This window comes from Vanellus vanellus, assembly GCF_965231255.1.
Source record: "Vanellus vanellus genome assembly, chromosome: 10".
Taxonomy (NCBI): Eukaryota; Metazoa; Chordata; class Aves; order Charadriiformes; family Charadriidae; genus Vanellus; species Vanellus vanellus.
The window spans coordinates 24,192,112-24,211,117 of record NC_138915.1 but is presented as its reverse complement, the minus strand read 5'-3'; the positions used below and the strand labels follow the sequence as shown (position 1 = coordinate 24,211,117).

The window sequence follows — 19,006 nt, the reverse complement described above, 5'->3', positions numbered from 1 at the left end:
CCAACCAGACTCTGCACCACTAACCACAACCCTATGAGCTCTATCTGTCAGCCAGTTCTCAATCCACCACCCTTAATGGTCCAGAGACAGTTACGGGGTGACAGCGGGACCTGAGGGCAGCTGCCGCTCGGGTGTAGCTCCGCAGGGGCTGCGGGAGCCCAGACCCTCTTCTACCCCTGCCAGGGGCATTCTACCCTCTCCCAGTCACTGCAGGGCTGCAGTGGGCTTTGTTCCTCCCACTGCCGGGCCCCCATCCCATCCCCAGGGCCAGCTCAAGCACCCACCTCCAGATCCAGCACCTCTATGGGAGCAACGAAAGCCGATATACCCATTGCAGAAGTGTTTCATTTCAGAAAGGGAACTACATCAAAAGCGAGAAGCTTTTTTTTTACGAAGAAACCGAAAGGGGTCAACAAAGAGGGTAAAACGGTTGTTGGGAGGCACTGAGGCTATTTGGAGAGACCCCACTGGGACATCAGAGCAAGCGCCACAGTGCCTGGCCGTAGGACACTGGAAAGGCAAGAGGGAGGGAGGCAAGGCTGGAGCGCAGGGGAAGGGAGGCTATTAAAAGCGAGAAGACATTCATCTAAACAGCTGAAGCTGTGTCCAAATGAGAAAACCAGAAAGGACGGTAAATGCTGCCAGGTTAGAGGTAAAACTCCAAAAGGTCGGCCAAAAGAGTTCGGTAAACGCCTTGCAAAAGGCATAAAAAAAGTACTAAATCCCTTCAAGCACCTGGGAAACAGGAAGCCTGGTGGAGGGCCAAAAAGTCAGGGCAGCATAAATAAGCACTGGGAGCGGGAAAAGCCGCAGCAGGAACCAGAGTTCATCTTCTGTCCCCGCGGCGGCTGCGGCGGAGGCTGGAGAGCCCCTCTGCTGCCACCAGCCCCGAGGGCAAGCGGTGGGTCTCGGCGCCAGGGGGCCGCGGCCGTTCCCCCGGCGCTCCCCGGGAGTTTGGGGACGAAGCGGCTGCGCCGGCCCATCAGTGTGCGATTTCTTACCTGAAACGACGCCACGCCGAAGCACCGCGGGGTATTAAATGCCCACTTTCTACAGATTTCCAAGGGAAATCTGGTGAGCGCTGGGCAGCGTAAACAGGGAGGCGCTGAGCGCTGCCCGGGGCTGTTTCCCGGGGAGGTTTTCACAGAGCGGGATCGCACCCCCAGGCGTTAGTCCCCATCCTCTCCCTGTGCTTAACCACATGCCCACGCACTGCAGCAGCACGTACGTGTTGCAGGTGGGACGGGGAGCAGCATCCACCCCCCATCACCCAGCTCCCAGGGGCTGCCCGGTGACTTCCCAGCCCCAGGGAAAAAGCCGCTATAAATCTCGGCTGCCGGCGGAACGGCTTCGTGCCCACGGGGAGCCCAGCCAGGCAGGGCAGCCGCCCGAGGCCGGGGAGCACCGTGCCGCTGCCCGGCATGGATGCCATCACTGCCAGGCTCTGTCCTGTGCCCTGGGAGAAAGGGGCAGGGGGCCATGACGGGAGGAGTGGGAGTCCCCAAATCCAGCCACCGCACCCGGGGCGTCCCCCTCCGCTGTCCCGACCCCCTCTCCAGGTGCCGAGCGCGCTGCTGGCAGCCCCCCCCCCCCCAAGCCCTCCCAAATCAGACATGAGGTCACGGCGAGCAGTCGTCGCACAGCCAGACAAACGGGACTTTGTTTTCGCGCAAAAAACATCTCTCCCTCTGGTTATAAAAATAGTCATTGCGTAACGGGATAGCAGGGGCTCCTGGCCGCGCGGATTACGCTTGGAACGCACAAAACTTCGCACAAACAAACCCAAGATTCGAACGGTCCCGTCGCGGCGGCGCGCTGCTGCCGGTTGGCCCCGTTTGTCACCCATCCGCTGCGGGAACACGGCCCCGGGGCAGCCAAGCTGGCAAGGCGCCAGCCGAGCGGGAAGTTTGTCCTCTGAAGCCTCCTCTCTCTCCACCCCCCAAAACCCCCGGCCCATTGCGGACGCCTGCCGGGAGAAGGAATCGTTGCTGGCACCAGGGCTCAGCGGGGTTTCACGCCTGGGGGACGGGGTTCAGGCAGCGAAGGGCGCAGACGTGACGGGAGCACATTTTAGGACACGTGCATGTGGCATTAAAGATAATTGAAATATATACCAGTTTCCTTCTTTTTTTATGGGCATCACAAATTGCACACAAGTCTGCCTCACCTCTTTTTCTACCCGAAAAGCCTCAGGAAGAGGACATTGGGGTAGCAAAAGATGCTGCTGCGCGTTCTGCCTTACAGCTGAATTTCTGTTTGATGACAGTGTAAATCCCCTCTGAGTCTAATAAGGAAGAGTAACTCAAGATTTACAGAGATTAGAATTTGCCTAACAATTTCCTCCTGGGGTCAATATGTCAAATAAGCGTCATTAAATATTTCTATAGCACCAGCATCCGAGGGCTAACGCAGTGCCCTTGTGCCAGCCGGCACGCGCGCTTCCAGATAATGACATTTCTTCCCTGAGATGTGCGCTGTCACCGGCCGCGTCACCGCAGATTTACCCCGAGCAGAAACCCCGGCCCCGCTGCCGTAGCGAGGATTCACACCTACGGCCGCCGCAGCAGAGCTTTCAAGCAAGCTACGAGTTTCCGTCCTTGGCTATAGGGTAATTTAGCAAACGAGGAGTCCTCGGGGCTGGCAATCCTCCAGATTCCTCCTCTTTTCCACCCTGGCTCCTGTAGCCACCCGGTGAAGCCGCAGCCACCATCCCCAGCTGGTGAGCCCGGTTCCCGGCTGGAGTTTTGCACCCGGGGAAGCGCCGCGGGTCGGCGACAGTCTGCCTCTCCTCCTGCCTCTGCGGCAGCAGGGCTCTCCAGGAGGCATCTTTTTTGGGGTAAAAGGGGCCGTAGGGGAGGGTTGGGGGTCCGAGCAGCCGACAGGACCTCACTGGGGTCCGCGCCAGCCGCTGCTGGGGCACGGGAGAGGGCTCCGGGGGGAGGAGCGCTGCCCTTCGGGCTGCTGGCAGCCGGGGCGGCCGACGCACACAAACCCTGCCTGTCCGCCCGCCGCCAAGGGCACAACGGCCCCTTTCAGCCCTGGTCTCCGGCAAGGAAAGGTCAGGGAGCAGCTTCGGTGCGCGAGCCCCGTCCTCCCCGGTGGCACGAGATGGGGGCCAAACATTCCCCCTCCCTCCTTACCCCCCCCCCCCCCCCCCCGGGGGGCTCTGGGGAGCAGAGGGAACGCAGGACCACCATCGCCCCGGCGTCCCCGAGCCCAGGCTCCTCAACACGCCTCTTCGCCGGGCTGTTTCCCTGCGAGTCGCACGCTTGGCTCCGCGGCCTCAGAGGCAGAGGGAGAGAGAGGGGGGCCAGGAGGAGGGAGCCAGCACGGTCTGTTTTCCCCTCTGCGCCGCCAAGGAATTTCATTTGCGTGGAGCAGGGGTTGGCGCATTCCAGCGCGGAGCGGCTCCCGCATCGCTGCGTCGCTGCGCTGTGCCGAGCCAGCCGCCGCGGGCCAGGAGCCATCCCGGCAGGGTCAGCGTGCCCCGGGGCACGGGCAGCTCTGGGGAGAGGGAGTTGAGTCTGGCACGGCCGTCACAAGGATTTAAGGGGCAGAAAAGGGTGCATGAGCAGAGCAACACCGGGGCACGTTCACAGCGACAGATACATCCAGCCCCAGACACCACACGGGCTTTGTCTGGGATAAAGCAGATCCTCCCCTGGGGCTGGGCAAATTAGGGCTTCTGGAGTCCATGAAACAGCTTATTCTTAAAAAAAAAAAAGCATACGGAAAGCCATATCCCTGGCATTTTTCATATGGACCAACTTGGAAAATTCCGCGATGTTTGGCACTTCTGGTAGCTCTACTACCGTGTAATGCATTTTGGTGTTCAAACTCGAGCCAGCCAACGCGTGCCTTCGGAGAGCATCACCTGCAGGAGCACGCGATCTGAGGACAGGGATGGACCGCCTTCATGTTCCCCAGGGGTTGGAAAAAAAGCCGCCAGGCTGTGTTGTTGATAAGGCTGTAAAAGGAGGCACCTCTGGAGGCTGAGACCTCTCCGGAGCCAGAAGCATCTGGGTTGGGAGCACCTGCGCTGGGAGGCGTACCCATGGCGCTCCCGCAAATCCTCCTCCCTCGGATAAACCCTGAACCAGCCCCGTGACTCCGAGCAAACTTCAGAGACATGGCAGCCTGCCGGGAAAGGGTGTGCGGGGCGGGGGTGGTGGTGTGTGTGTGTGTGTGAAAAGTAAATGAAATAGAAATGCTCCACCACCCTCCTAGAGCTGTCACCCCACTCCAGCGGGTCCAGACCGAGGACACCGAGCGACCCTGGTGCGTGCAGGCACAGCGAGCACGCAGCCGGACCCAGCATCACCCGTGTCCACCCGGGGACGGAGGAATTCACAAACCCACGCTCCGGGGGCAGCGGGTGTGTGTGTGGGTGGAAGTAATGAATGCAAATTCCTAGTTAGGTAAACACATCTCGTGAAAGCTCGCTCTGGCACGGGGAACTCATATCCTGTTAAACCAGTTGAAAAGGTCACCGGCGATCAAGCGACACTCCCTTGTGCCAGCGTTGACAGGACACCGAGACAGACGGCTGAAAGCAGGGAGCGGGGAAGCCTGCGCGGCGTCGGCGTGCCAGCGTGCAAACTGCAGCCCGCGCGGGGCGCGCGGATGGGCTCTCTCCTCCGCCCAACGCTTTCGCACCAGTACGACCAGCCCCGGGCTTTGGGAAAGCCGCTTCGCTGCCTTCCCGCAGCCCCGGGGAGGGCTGGGGGAGGGGGTTGGGGGGGGGTGGCACACAAACGCGGCCAGGGGCGTTGGGCTCGTGTCAGGTTTGCCGAAGCGATCACAGCCCTGCTAGGGACCACCGCCTCCAGCGTGGGGCTAATTGCGGGCTGAGGAACGTTTTGAGGGCGGGTTGTATAAATGCAGAGGCAAGAAAGGAGGTCCACGCAGGTCCCTTCTGCCCACGGCGCCGGGGAGCCCTCCCCTGCACAGCGCGAGCCCGGCACAAGGACATGCTGGAGCTCAAAGCCTCCCGGGGTGATGCTCCAACAGCAAGAAGAAGGAAAGGAGAGAATAAAATAGCTCAGGACACACCGCTCATCCCATCATTGTACGTCATTTTCAATGGATAACCTGAAGCGCGGAGGAGCTGCTGGCAGCTCGGGGCCGTGCGGGCACAGGAATGGGTCTCTGCCTGCAGAGGTGCGAGGAAAAGGTGAGAGCTGCCATGAGAGAAGAGCGACGGCGAGGGGGAGCACGAGGAGCGAGACAGCCTTGGGTCAAAACACACCGAGAACGAAGCAGAGACCACGCGTGGAGCTCTGCACCCCAGAGCCCGGGTCCTCCTCCTCTGGGGTGCAGAGCTTCTGGGGCGCTTTCCCTTCCTCCCCAGCGGGAAAACTCGGCTTCTCTCCCGGGAGACCCAGGAACAGAAACCGCCGGGGCTGCGCGCGCTGCTCCGAGGCCCACAGCGAGCGGGACTTAAGGAGAGGAGGTGAGCGGGAGCTCCTGCCCCTCTCGGCACACCGCAGCTTCTGCAAATGGGTCTTTGGGATTACCTCCAAAACGAGCGCCCTAAGTGAACCCGCACAGCCAGGACCTGGTCTGCTCTGGCAGTGAATGGAGCCGAGCAACTTCAGAGTCCAAAACCATCGAATTTTGCTCTTCTAAAGAAAAAATTACTTTGCAAAGAAAGCGCATTTTCAAACAACCTTGTTCAGCGAGATAGCTGTGTGTCCCGCACGGAGAAGTTGTGTAGTGCGGTGACGCTCTGGCTGTGTTTGCCTAAAAATCCACAGGGGGAACTTCACACTGCGCTCAAAACGGCACATTCTGGTGTGCAGCCCCCAGACGAGCCTTGCTGGCGAGCCCGTGTCTTGTGCGAAATGGAGCCGCTTGCGCAAGCGCGTCACTCGCAGGTCCTCACGCGTCTAAGCGCAAGAAATGCCAGAATACCCCAAAAGGCACTGGGTAGGCATGGATTCTCTCTCAAAGACAGAAAAATTGAGTTTCCTTTCGGCTCGGCGGCAAGAATGGTAAAGCAGCAGGTTGCGATGAGGCTGAGGGGCGCAGGGAGGAGCGAGGCCCCGTGGCGGGGTGTCGGCGGTACGGCAGCAGAGCGGGAAACCCAGCGATGGCTGCGGCCACGTCGCGCCTGCGCTGCGCAGAGGGTGCTCGCGGCGTGGCAGCGTCCTTTGGCGGGCGCTGGAAAGATCTGGCACGGCCTGATGAAGAAGGCTTTACCCCTCGTCCACAATCACCCGACCGAGGAATCACAAACACCCAACGACCGCAGCCCCGACCCCCGGTATCTCCTGCCCAAGCCCCGGAGGGGAGAGACGGCCCTGCAGGCACCCCTGTGTTTGCGCGGGATGCACCCAGCCCGGTCAGTGCCAGGCACCTGCGCAGGATCAGGCCCGCAGGAGAGCCCACTGACCGCAAAGCCCCAGGGACCAGAAGGCAGGGGCTTACCCAGCAGAGCCTGGAAGAGTTCACTTTGAAAGATGTGAGAGACTTTTCCAATGGAGGCTTTTAGCTCCTGCTCCTCCGGGGACCGCAGGGTGCTTTGGTATCTGGTCAGAATCTCCACCGCCCGTTCAGTGTCTGCAGAGGCAACACAGGAGTAACAAGGCGTTAACAGCAAAGGATGGACAGACATCTTCAGGGAAGGCTGGAGCGCAGCCGTGGAGCAGTGCAAAGGGCTCACCCGGATAACGCTTCAAGTTACCTTCCAGCTCTGGATTTTTAAGAGTCAGACAGCCACAAAAGCAGCCTCCTTACACAGGCCTGCAAGAGCTAACCCTGCTGTGAGGTGCAGAGGGGCCACGGCGGAGAGCCGGGCAGGGGCTGGAGGGGAGGTGGTTCTGCCTGCTGGCCCTCCTCCATCCTGAAAATCAGGGGCTAAACCCAGGTTGACTCACCTCCAAACCCCGCGGCGTTGGGCAGCCTGGGCACCTCTGCCGCCTCCCAGGCAGAGAAGCCGTTCAGGAGCTGGACATGTCCCGGCTGCACAGGGCTACGAGTACTGCCACGGGAGCTGCAGTCTCCCACGCGGGGCCAAACGGCTGCAGCAAAGCCGAGCGCAGCCCCGCTCACGTAGCAGGAGATGCTGCAAACAGCGCAGCTACAGAAGCGGCAAAACTTGGGTTTCTACAGGGTGAAGCATAAGAATTGCTCCACGCAGCCTTGGGTCAGCCGGAGACACAGCGGGAAAGGGATGTGATGCCTTGGGATGAGGGAAGGAGGGACACTGGCCAGGAGGGGAGCTGGAGGCTGCCACGAAGTTAAAGTTTGGTTAAAGACTGGGCTCACCGCAGCTCTGAGACAACTTTGGACCTCAAATAGCGGAGCTGTGATCTCTCTGTGCCACGACACCTCCATGCTTCCCTGGGCAGACAGCCGGAGCTGCCAGTCCAGCTCCAGCCCCAGATGGGACCCATCTCTCAGGCGGGTGGGGAGCTCCCGTGGACCTTGAGCCCGGCCCAGCCCTACCAGTGAATATTTCCCTTTGTCACCCAGGCAGCCCGCAGACAAAGAGCGTCTGTGTGAGGAGGCGGGGGAGCCGTCCCGCCACCGTTGGGGACTCATCTTTTAACCCAGGAGCTCATGCAGAAAGGATGACCCTGCTCATCCCAGGGCTCTCGGCAGGGAATTCAGGTCATGGAACAAGGGGGCCTGTGTCTGCTAGGGTGCGTGCCACCTGCTGTCCCAGCTCTCCTCCCGTCTCCTCCGCGGCTGAAGGGGGTCCCGCCTGCGTCGCTGGCCCACACTGACTCATCGTGGGAGCAGAACATAGAAAGGAGCCCGGGGAAGCGTGAATAGCTCCTGCTTCAGAGCTGGGCTCCACGCTGGCTCCGGGAAAAAACATGGACGTCCCCAAGCTCCAGATTTATTGGGCTTTATGGGCATCCCAGCTCCGTTACCACTAAGGGCTTCCTTTTCTGCAAGATCAGACAGCGGCTTCAGACGCTGCCCAGCATCCCCTGAGCAGGGTTGAGTCATCTTCGCCTGGTCATTCCTGACCTTAGCAGCAGGAGCTAAAGAAGCAGGTGGAGAACCAGGGCCACCACACCAGTACACAAAGACTATGAAGCTGGTGCGACCATCCCACCCCAGTTTGGGCTGCACAGAAAGAACAGCACGCACCCTGCGCTGACGGCCACCCACACCAGGTGACCCGGGGGGGGGGGGAGGGAGGGGGGAGTCTGGCGGGGCAGTGCCGTGCCCCCGGCGCAGGGTGGGGACCAGAGCACCCTTCCTGTGGCACCCAAGGAACGGCACGTGATGTCCGGGGCCCATCTCAAGGTACAAGTCCCGCTTACAGGAGGTCATTCCTCGCAGGGCCCATGCCTGCCCTCCCCACAGCACCCAAGGGTGCTGCACGCACAGCATCCTGCAGCCACCCGCTCCGAGCCACGGTGGCACCGGGACGCGTCCCACAGCCCAGGGCGGGCGCATAGTTGGGGTACCCGGTCCTCAGGTCTCAGCCCCGGGGGTGCCCGGGGGAGGGAGGGGGGGAGGGAGGGAAGGAGGTGCCCGGCAGGAGCGCGGGGGCAGCGGGCACGATGCCGGTGCCGGTACCGGCAGGGCAGACACTTGTTGAGCGCGGCGGTGCCCGGTGCCGCGGGCAGGGCAGGGCAGGGCAGGGCGCTCCTTACCTTCCCGGCGGATCATCGCTCCGCCGCGACCGGCGGCCGCTCCGCTCGGTACCAGCCCGCGAGCGGCCGAGCCGCCGCCCGCCCCGCCCCGCCCCGTCCCGCCCCGCCCCGCGGGAACCGGCCGCGGAGCCGCCACCCCCCCCGCCGGCACCGCCTCCGGGAGCGCCCCGGCCCCCGCGGCGCAGCCGCTCGTAGCCCGCCGGGTTAGCGGGGCGGCTCGGCCTGCGCACCCCGCCCCGGGGGGGGGGAATCCCGGCGGGCACACCCGGACCGCCCCCCCTCCTCCCCCCCTCCTCCCGCTCGGTGCCCGGCCCCGCTCCCCCGCGCGGGCACTAGGTGGCGGCGACGCGCCGCCCATCCCCGCCTGCCCCGGCGCCGGTACCGGGGCCCGCAGCGCCGCAGGGAGCCGGTCCGGCGGGTGCAGGGGAGGAAGGGGTTACGCCCCCGGGGTCTGTCTACCGCTCCGCTCCTTTATTGAGAGAAATAGGGAGGAACAAGTGGAACTGACCTGATCCCCCTTTTCCAAGTTCAAGGCTCTGCTGCAAAGTGACGGACGCCGAGTCCCGTCCCCCCCGTCCCGTCCCCCCCCCCCCCCTCCAGCTGTGCAGCAGCCTGAGCGGGACCGTGGTCCTGCCACCCCCAGACACCCTCCACCGCCCCCCACCCCTCCCTTTTCGCCCCCCCCCCCGCCCCCTCCCAGGCAGGAACTGCTGCATGGGGTGCCAGCAGTCTGGCCCGCAAGCATGAAGCCAGCAGCAGCGGGGGCAGGACTTGTGTGCAGCATGGGGGTAGGAAGAGCGCAGCTCCCCCTCCATCTTGTGAAAAGCCCCCCTTCCCCCCCCCCCCGCCTTCCCACCCCCCTCTTCCTCTTCCTCAAGCCATGGGGCAGGGCAGCCCCCAGGGCAGCAGCACTTACAACGAGGTTTCCCCATCACTGGCTGCAGAGCTGCTGGTGACAGACAGAGACTACCCTTCCCCTGCACCAAGGAGCGACTCAAATCCCCCACCAGTGTCCAAACCCCAGGGCAGAGGTCTTGGCCCCAGCACTGCTGGAGAAGCCCTCAGCCCCCCGGCACCAGCCAGCCCCAGGAAAACCCTGCAGAGTCTCCAGTTCCTCGCTGTCCATGGGAACGGGGAACCCAGTTCCAGGTCTTTTCAGCTGAGGGCAGTTGTGCAACACGCAAGGAGTCAGGAAGGCTACAGGGGTGACGGGAAGCTCAGGAAGAAGTCTGCAAAGGAAAGGAGCCTCGAAGCTGGCCTGAGGATTGCCCCTCGCTTGAGCTGCGCAGGGCTCTGGCTGCCCCTCCCCACGGCTGATGCAGGCCGGAGGGGTCACTCTTGCATCAAGCTGTTGATCTTTGTGAGCAGCACGTCCGTCTCGGACTCTGGGGATAACAGAGAGAAAAAACAGTCACGGCAGGCAGCCATCATCCCACAGCGACAGGCGGAGCGGCCTGAAAAGCAGGTTTGAGGGGACTTGGGGAAGGCGGGATTCCCCCACGCTGTTTGCTAAGGGCAGGACAGGAACTCCCTGGGCTGGGATTCCCTTCCCTCCCCCGGCCATCCCAAACCACTGTCATTTTGGGCAGGAGAAAGCTGCCTGCCTGCCAGGGAGAGTCCCGCAGGCAGAGCCTGGCTCCGAGGGAGGGGAGCTCACATCCATGCGCACTCACCCGCTGCTCGTCTTCTCTGGGAGCATTTCCTAGGAGATGGAATAGGAGCAATGTTAGCATGTCAGTCCGGCCTCCCCCTTCCCTCCCCCAAGCTCCCAGCTGGAGACTGGGGGGCCCCACGGGACACCCAGCCCCGCAGGGGCTCCGGCACTGGTAAAGGAGCAGGGCCAGTGTCCCCCAGCCTCAGCCCAGCAAGCCCCGGGGCGCAGAGAGAGCTAGGAAGGGTGAACTAAGGCACCCAGCACCCTGGGGAAGGGTCAGGCCAGATTTTTAGCTGCAGCCTGATGATAAAAGCTGCTTCCACACACTGCTGTCTCACTTAGCCAGATAGGAGAGGACCCCCCCAGGATCTGAGTCCAGAGGGGGGGGCAGCAGATACGCCCAGGTTTGGGTATGTACTGATACAGTACAGGGACTTACGGTAACAGTACCAGCCACACAGGGCACACTACAGCCTCCCCCGGGAGGGGGAAAGGGATCAAACGTACTTCACCAAGAGGAAGGCCCAGAGGATGGCAAGAAGGGAAACGCAGTCTACAACAATCCAAATCATGAGGTACGTGCTGCTGGGCTGCAAAGGCAACAAGACAAGCCATGAACACCAGCCAGGGGTGGTGTGCTGGTGGCACAGCCCAGCCTGCTGTGCCTGCAGTCCCTTCCGCAGGGTCACACCAGCACAGCACTGAGCAAAAACGACCCTCCAGGCAGCTGGCTGCCCGGGTGCAGCAGAGAGGGACCCACAAGTGCCTGGGGCACAGGGCTGTGGGGGCAGGGTGAAGGATGGAGGGGTCACTTACGAGCAGCCAGATGGGGTGTTCCATCTCCTTCAGCACCTGGCAGGCGTTGGTGGTGACAGAGCTCACCCCGGAGCACCACAGCACGGAGAAGAGCCAGGGCTGGTTCACCACGTACAAGTTGACAGAGATGTTGTCCTGGCGGTACTGCCTGCACAGGGACAGCCGTGGTCAGAGCAGCAGACAGCAGGGTGCCGGCACGCTCAGCGTACAGCCAGAGAGGACTGTCTATCTGGGATATGATCCAGCATTTGCAGCCACGTGGAGCAACTGTCTGGAGAGCCAGACCCAGGGCAGATTTGCTGGCAAGGCAGAGGACTGCAGCCAGCTCCATCCCCTGCACCAGCCCTGCCTGATAAGGCATGTTTGTCTGCAAGGCTGGAGCACACACCCTGCCCTTTCCAGGAACGCGCCAGCACTCAGCCTCAGCTGGTCCCTGGGACAGAGCTGGAACAGTGCCCAGGCCCCACAGCTCCCAGGCTCCTGGGCACAGGGCTCTCACCTGATCTCCTCAGAGCTCATGTCCTGGTAGGGCAGATTGACATGCAGCAGCGGCTCCTTCTCATTCTGGAGCCTCTTCCGGCCGTAGATTTGCTGAACGCCTGGGGCTTGCTGTTTGACCTGTTCCCTGAATCCATCCGGCAGCCAGAGGACCTAGGCAAGAGCCAGAGAGCTCATGCAGAGGAGAGTTTGCTCTCTTCTGATATTTCCTTGCAGGTCCAGACACACATGGCCTACTCAGACAGCTGCTTCCTGCCCCCCTCTCCACACTCAGCTCCTCCATGAGGATCTCTGCCAGGACAGTCTCCTAAGAGTTCCTCCCAGCCAAGAAGTGAGCACAACAGACCCCACTGAGCAGTTCCAACCTAAGAAAGCAGCAGCAGTTATGTCCTTTCTGGGTCCTTGAACGGATCAAGCAGTGCACCCTTTTGGTCCCAAGTCTGCAGCAAGAATGCACCTTGGATCACCACTACAGTATAAGTCTTAGCTGTCTCCCCTCCTGCTCCGCATTCCCAAAAAGCCAAGAAGGGAAAGTGATTTGGGGGCTAATTCATCCCCTCAAGGCAGCACGTGTCCTGTGCTGCAGAGGTTGGATGAAGTACAAAGACAACCCAGAAGGTTGCAGCAGGAGTTCAAGAGCTGCAGGGAGAGGTGTGGCACAGTGCGGGGAGGTGGAAGCCTCAGCATTGTTTTCCTGCTCTTGCTGACACTGTTGGTCACCTCCCTAGACTGAGTCACTGTTTACACAACCAGGGTGGCCAGTGCTGGGGCACCATGGTATTTGGAGGGCTCTGAAGCTGTAATCATTAACCCCTAATTATAGGCAACTTGTCCCAGCTAGAGAACCCCACAACCGGACCGGCTCCCCCAGCAGGGACCACATACAGGGATGTGGTGTACGGAGTGGTAGGGATGCTCAGTGGGGTTGGCGGGGCACCTCTCACCACGGCAGGGCTGTGACAGCAGGGCCCGCCAGCGGTGGGGCGATGGGCAGCTCACCTGCTGTAGTGGGATGCCTGACTGTAAGATCACTTCCAGGGTGGCATTGACAAAGCTCTGGTAGTCACTGTGGTTCTCAGGCCGCAGGTCAAACATGATGGAGATATTGCTCTGCTTAGCTGCCTCTAGCGCCTGTTCCAGGGATGGGATCCTCTGTTTAGTCACCTGGTAGCGATCGCCAGCTGAAAGACTCTGCACAGTGGGAAACGGCCTCCGCTGCAAGGGTGAGAGAGAGTTAGTAACCATAGGCAGACCACCTGTAAGCTTCCATCTCCCAAACTGGTGTCCATTTCTGGCTCTCGGTTTCCTACGCTGGCCTCTCCACATGCCCTCCAGTGCAGACAGGCACAGGGATGCTTCCCATGCACATCCATGGGGCACCTCTACCCTTCTCCCCACTAACAACGCAGTTCAAGCAGCCCCAACACCCGTGGGCACTCAGAGCAGCTCAGCAGTTGGTTAGTCACCTTTCGGGAAGAGCCTTGCCACAGCGGCCTCCAAGCCCAGGCAGGCTGTGCAGCTCAGAGCAAACGCATGAGACACCTCCCCTCAAACCAGCCACCTCCGTGACTCAGCTGAGGAGTCAGAACAAACCCCAGCTTGGGGCGTAACCGCACCCAAGGGATTCGTGCAGGCGTGAAAGTGCTTCTGCGCCCTGTCCAGGTGTCTGCCAGGACCAGCGCTGCAGAGGGAACTTTCCCCAGGGCAGGGCTCATGCTTCACCCACAGATGCACCCAGCCCCGACCAGCCACCCCAGGGGCATCCTGACCTCCAGGAACCAGCTGCCAGCATCCAGCTGCTGGAGGTCTGTCCAGTTGAAGGCAGTGCTGTTCAGGGCAGCCCTCTCCTGGAACACATCCTGCGCATTGGTGGTCCTGGTGAGTTTCTCATCATGCATGAGGAATGGGACCCCGTCAGCACTGGCGAAGAAGCAGAGAGGGAAGCTCTGTGTTGCAAGCTGTTTGTCTCCTATTCCTGCCCTGGCATTTCTGTCCCCTCCCAGCCACCCTGCTAGGGTAACCCCCACTCTCATGCCTGCTCCTGGCCCTCTACACAAAAAGACGAGTGTCTGGAAAGCACAGAGCACCTAGAGACCAAGCCAGGAACCAAGTAGTTCCTTGCTTACTGCAACAGCTGTCCCCATAACAGGATTGCATGAGATGAATTAGAGCCAGGGTCTTTTCCAAGCAGTGCCCCTCCCCTGATGGTGCCTCCCTCCTAATGCCCTGGAAGCCAACCTGCGTGGGGCGGACAGAAACCCAGTACCTCTCCCAGATAGTTGGGACACCAAGCTGGAGCCAGTCCCATACTGGGAAGGTGGGAATGGCAGAGCCCTTTGAACAGAGCTGCCTCCAAATTCAGGCTATGTCAGTCCTCCAGGTGTGTTCCAGAATGCCCCATGTGGGACATGACATCCCAGGATACACAGGCCCCTTCCTCCCTTCATCCCTCCCTCCCTCCCTCCCTCCCTCCCTCCCTCCCTCCCTCCAAGTCCCCTTTACCTCACCATGACGTCTGTCTCAAAGACTTGCACATCACAGTCCACCGCCTTGTGCAGTGACATGAGGGTGTTTTCGGGGGCCAGCTGGAAAAGGAACAGTGTTAGCGCAGAGGTCACAGGCAGGAAGGGGCTGGAGGCAGGCACTCACCCTGCCTGGCCGCACGCAGCAGCATGGCTGGGCTCTAGGGCAACCACAATGCGATTGGTGACCCCGGTAGGGTCAGGGATGGAAAAGGGCTGGGTGTAGATAGCCAGAGCCTGCCTAGTCCTGCTTTTCAGCCCACACTACGCAGCCAGGCTTTCTGCTGAGAGCCATCTGCTCCTGGTCCAGCAGCGCTAAGCAATCAGCTCTGCCCTGCGGCTGCTGCGCCCACCCTCCTCGCCCCTGTGCTGCCCTGGCTGGTGTGGGGATCCCTCTCTGCTGGGCTGGCCAGACCTCACTCCGACCCCGCAAGGGTCTGAGATGCCAGTGCCCCCCGGCCAGTCTTTTGGTGGCAGAGCAGCCTGCCCCATCCACCCTGACCACTGTGCCAGGGCGCTGCCAGTGCTGGTCACTCACCATGGGGGCCCCTCGGTGGCCAACCAGGGCTGGCTTGGGGGGCAGTTGGTTCTCCTCCATGATGCAAGGGGAGGTAATTCCCAGAGGAGCCAGATACAGCGCGATCATCACCGCGCAGTACACAAACAGCAGAAACACCTTGAGACCTGCAGGCAGAGACAGAGAAGATAGAGGGGTGAGGTAGAGAGGAAGTATTTTGCAGGCCGTTAGGAATAAGCCAAGGCTGCTTCACCTGGCATTAACTTCTGGTTGCCCTAGGTCAGGCATTGCATCCCCAGCCTCAGGAACACTGCAGATTTATTCTTGGCCCACTACACGTCCTTGCACCCAAACCCAGCACTTCTGCAGGACTGGATCTGCCATCCATAGCCCTGCCATCCGCTGCAAGGCAGTGAGGGCTGAAGCTGCGCCAAAGGCTAGGCACGAGAAGCAGCAACCAAGAGCAGGCATTGCTACCAGACTGAGTCCTGGGAACCTGTTCCCACTGCACTGACCCCCTCTGTGCACCACTCTGCCACCAGTGAAGCTCAGTTGGGTGGTAGGAAGCAAGGCACCAGCCAAGTGGGGAGATGGAGACCTCGGAGGTGGATTACCTGTGTTGCGGGTGCGGTAGATGAAGCTGGCCAGGGGCCAGGCAAGGAGCGTCATTCCCCCCACGATTCCAATGTGCAGGAAGGGACCTGTTGCCTGGGGAGGCAAAGCCAGGGTGTCAGCCAGCACCAGCCCAGACCCTGTCCCCAAAATCCACATGGTCCCATGCCAGGGATCTGCCACTGCAGCCAGAACCACTGGAAGAGCCATAGTGCCAGGGAGGGAAGGACAGGCTCCGAGGGGGACTGAACAGATTCCCCGCTCTGGTCCAGCCACCGCTCATCACCCTGACTGCAGCTGCTCCAGGCAGGACTGCAAGAGCAGCAGAAGCACCTCACCTGGCCAAGCAGCAGAAGTCAAGGGCAGGGCGTTAACCCCCATGGCACACAGCCATGCTGGGGGCTCCAGTCACCACCCTTCAGCTCATCCCCACAGGCCAGGTACTGGGTACAGCGAGGGAGTCCCTGGTATCGAGGTGACTCACCTGCAGCGAAATACGTGCACTTCTCCACTCCTCCGCCCACTTTATTCCCAGCCCTGTGAAGGCTGCAGCTACCACCAGGGCAGTTAAGATCAGCAGGGTCTGTGGGGCAGGGCACAGGGCAGTTAGGGGAGCACACAGCATCCTGCAGGGCAGCTGGGCTGTGCCCTGGCAGGGCAGGCAGAACCCTCACCCCTTCCTCCTGAGCCCCTGCAAGTCCTGAGACCCCACTTCCCCATTTGGGTTTGCAGCTGAGTTCTGTACGCCACGCTTTGAGCGAGGGGAGTAGTCCCGTCAGAGACGTGTCTGGGGGACTAACGGCTGCAGCCCAGCTCAGCGGGGACACACAGCCACCCAGTGGGGTGACGGCAGCCATACGCAGCCCCAGTAGGTGGGTTACAGCTTTCCAAAGTGCAAGGGCAGCCAGGGCAGGCACCATCTCCCTGCGCCCCCGGTTTCTCACCTTGTGGAGCCAGTGTAGCTTCAAGGGCTGGCCGCACAGCTGCAAGCACAAAGCAAGGACCTATGAGAAGAACAAGGAGTTGTCAGAGCTGGGCTGTACCCCACACCTCAGCCCTCTAAGGGCACAGCTCTCAGCCAGAGGGGCTCTGGCCATGCTGAGGCTGACACAGCTCCAGCAGGGCGAATGCTGCTGGCTCCACCTGGCTCTGCAAAGGGCATAGCAGCCAGCCTGTGCTCCGCACAGCTCCATACCCCCACTAGCCCAGGCAGGATCAGCGGGGCTCACCAGCAGCACAGCTGAGTAGGTGATCAGCACGGTTGTAGCTATGAGCAGGACCAGGGACCAGTCTAACCACAACTTCGTCTGCTTGAAGATGTACCTGCCAGCAAAGGGGATGGTCAGAGGGGCAGGGGGCACATGGGGAGCAAGGCAGGAGGTGGGATCCTACTCACTCATTGAAGTTGTGGAAATCATTGAGTATGATGATGGCGAAGTAGAGCCACACCAGTGTGAAGAGGAAGACGCAGAAGAGGAATAGGAACCAGCCGCAGTCGCACTGAAAGCCAAAGAGGACAGCTACGCACACACCTGCAGGGCACGTGGGCCCTGGCCAGGTTTTTGAGGCCCCTGGGGAGCACCCAGCCTGCAGCAGGGTGCGCAGGGGGTCACAGCAGGCACTGGCCTCATGGGTCCAGGCAGCGCGCTGCCCCATGGAGAGGGAACAGAGCTCCCCAGGAGAGTTCTTTTGGCTGGACCCATGCTACAGCAAGATGGACCAGCATCTCCTACAAGCTAAAAAGCTGCCTAGGCCAGGCTGGGGAGGACAGCCCCCGTGGCAGGACTGCCTCCTTTCCCATGCAGCAGCCGCTGGCAGCAGGCTGGGACTTTGGACATGGGAAAGGGCAGGGAGCCAGGTTCTATTCCCTTCCAGCTGGGTGATTTGTGGGCTGGGCAGAGAGAGGTGCTGTGCCTCAGAGCTGTCATTACAGCAGGGAGCCTGCTGACTGCTCCTGCCTGCCCAGCCAAAGCCAGGTCCAGCTTCAGGGTCTCCAGCCCCCAGCCCCACATATGCATGGAGGTGCGGGGTGCCACAGGTGCTGAGTGGGACACTCGGCAGCCTGGACCAGCTCGCACATTCCAGGCAAGACGGGACAAGCAGCGGCACAGCCGCTCCCATGGGAGTTGGAGACCTCAGAGAATCCCAGGGCCTCACCCCTCCCAGGTTATAAACTGCTGGGGACACCCCCTTCCAGCACCCCATCAGCGGGGGCCGCACCCAGCCCAAGAACCGTGCCTCCCACGTGCCTTGCCAGGCACTCAGCGCCCCGGGACCTGCCCGCCACGCTCAGCCCTCGGGGAGCACAGCGCTCAGCTCCAGGCACGCGCGAACCATGCCGCAGACACACGTTCGGCTGGGCAGGGGACGGCCACGGCTCAGCCTCGCTGCTGCTAACGTGCTGCTCTACCTTTCTTGTCACCCAGCAGGAACAGACAACTCACCCTCCCACTGCTCCAGGCTAGGGCAGTCCCTGGACAGAGGTGGTGCCAGGTAGCACCCCAGCTCTCTTGGGGCGCAGGACCAGTGGCAAGGCATCGGCAGCCCAATGTCTGGGCTGAGACCCCCAGCCGGAGCCCTTCCCCACCCCGGCCACCCATGCAGGGGCTGGCCAGCCCCAGCTCAGCGTCACCCGTGGTATCACCTTGGTGGTTCTCAGGCCCTTCCTCTTCTCCTTCTTGGCGGTGATCCACTGGCAGCTGTAGAGGCAGAGCAGGCAGGTGGCACAGGGGCGGCAGCAGCCAGGGGGGTCTGCCATAGCGCTGCGCTCGCTGTCCCAGGCAAACGGTCAGGCGTCCTGCAGGGGATGCACACAGCGTGTTGGCACAGACCTCTCACCCTCCCGCCCCACGGGGACAGGGCACTGCAGCATCCTGGGTCCAGGTACTCTGGCAAACGGCTGCCCCAGAGCCCTGGGACATAGCGGGGCTGCTGGCCATGTCCCCAGGCAAGGCGCGGTGCCAGGGAAAGCACGGGGTGCAGCCCAACCTGTTCAGCAGGCTGCCCTGGGACCTCAACGAGCTGGAACAAGCCTGGAGTTGGCAGGGAGCAGGCCCTGCTCCCCAGCCCAGGATTCGGCACTCTGCCTGGGAGCCAGGGGCACCGTGCAGGCTCCAGGGGCCATCAGCCTTGCCGGCCAGGTTGACACAACCTTGCAGCCAGACTCCCCAGGATTAGCCCAGCTGCAATGACCAAGCTGCAGCTCAAGGCTCCTGCTGTGCAGGTGGGGGTATGTGCAACAGCCTGGGAAGTCTCCATCCTCCTCCCTAAGCCCAGGTCCCTGCTGAGGCGGCACCATCCTGGCAGCCCACCAGCTCGGCTCACACAGCGAGGGGTACTCAGGGGGGCTGGAGGTGCTGCAGCTGAGCAGGCTCCGGATGGTTGTTGGTTCAAGCACTATGGGGGCCGGGGAGAGGAACAGTCATGGGGGAAACCCACTGCTACAGTCACAGACACCCAGGTTGGGTGCAGGGCTACCACTAGGTTCCCCACACACTGGGAAGGGGAGAGGGCCAGGATGCTTTGTTGTGGTTCCCAGACTCCTGGTGTTTGGCTGGAGGAAGCAGGGAGCCCCAAACAAGGTCTCCCTTTATCCACCCTGAGAAACCCTACTGCTTGCCCGGACACGGAGCTGCTGCCCCTCCTCATCCCAACCTCCCCAACAGGCCAGGCACCCCATGCAACACTATCACCCCGCAGATTCAACCAGACTCATTTCACTGTGACCGCTGAGCCAGGTACGGGAGCCAGCCGACCACATCCTCCCAGCCAC

General features: G+C 61.7%; 2 protein-coding genes across 2 annotated transcripts in view; both read right to left on the bottom strand.

Annotated features, from left to right (window-relative positions):
* The window catches only part of DLG3 (discs large MAGUK scaffold protein 3), a gene marked incomplete at its 5' end in the record, with an annotated part of 75,034 nt that extends 68,405 nt beyond the window's left edge, over positions 1-6,629 (bottom strand). Inside the window, one exon of the mRNA XM_082488206.1 lies at positions 6,430-6,629. Coding sequence (XP_082344332.1) covers positions 6,430-6,616 — 187 coding nt within the window. The remainder of the gene's footprint in view (positions 1-6,429) is intronic.
* A 3,318-nt stretch (positions 6,630-9,947) lies between these two features.
* GDPD2 (glycerophosphodiester phosphodiesterase domain containing 2) lies at positions 9,948-17,992 on the bottom strand (the record flags this gene model as incomplete). The annotated part of the gene is made up of 15 exons (XM_082488039.1): positions 9,948-10,000; positions 10,289-10,317; positions 10,777-10,859; positions 11,086-11,233; positions 11,585-11,736; positions 12,583-12,798; positions 13,353-13,503; positions 14,086-14,168; positions 14,644-14,789; positions 15,237-15,330; positions 15,719-15,817; positions 16,179-16,238; positions 16,464-16,557; positions 16,631-16,734; positions 17,879-17,992. 15 exons carry the CDS (start codon positions 17,990-17,992, stop codon positions 9,948-9,950), a joined length of 1,626 nt encoding a protein of 541 aa, XP_082344165.1.
* Between the last annotated feature and the right edge of the window lie 1,014 nt (positions 17,993-19,006).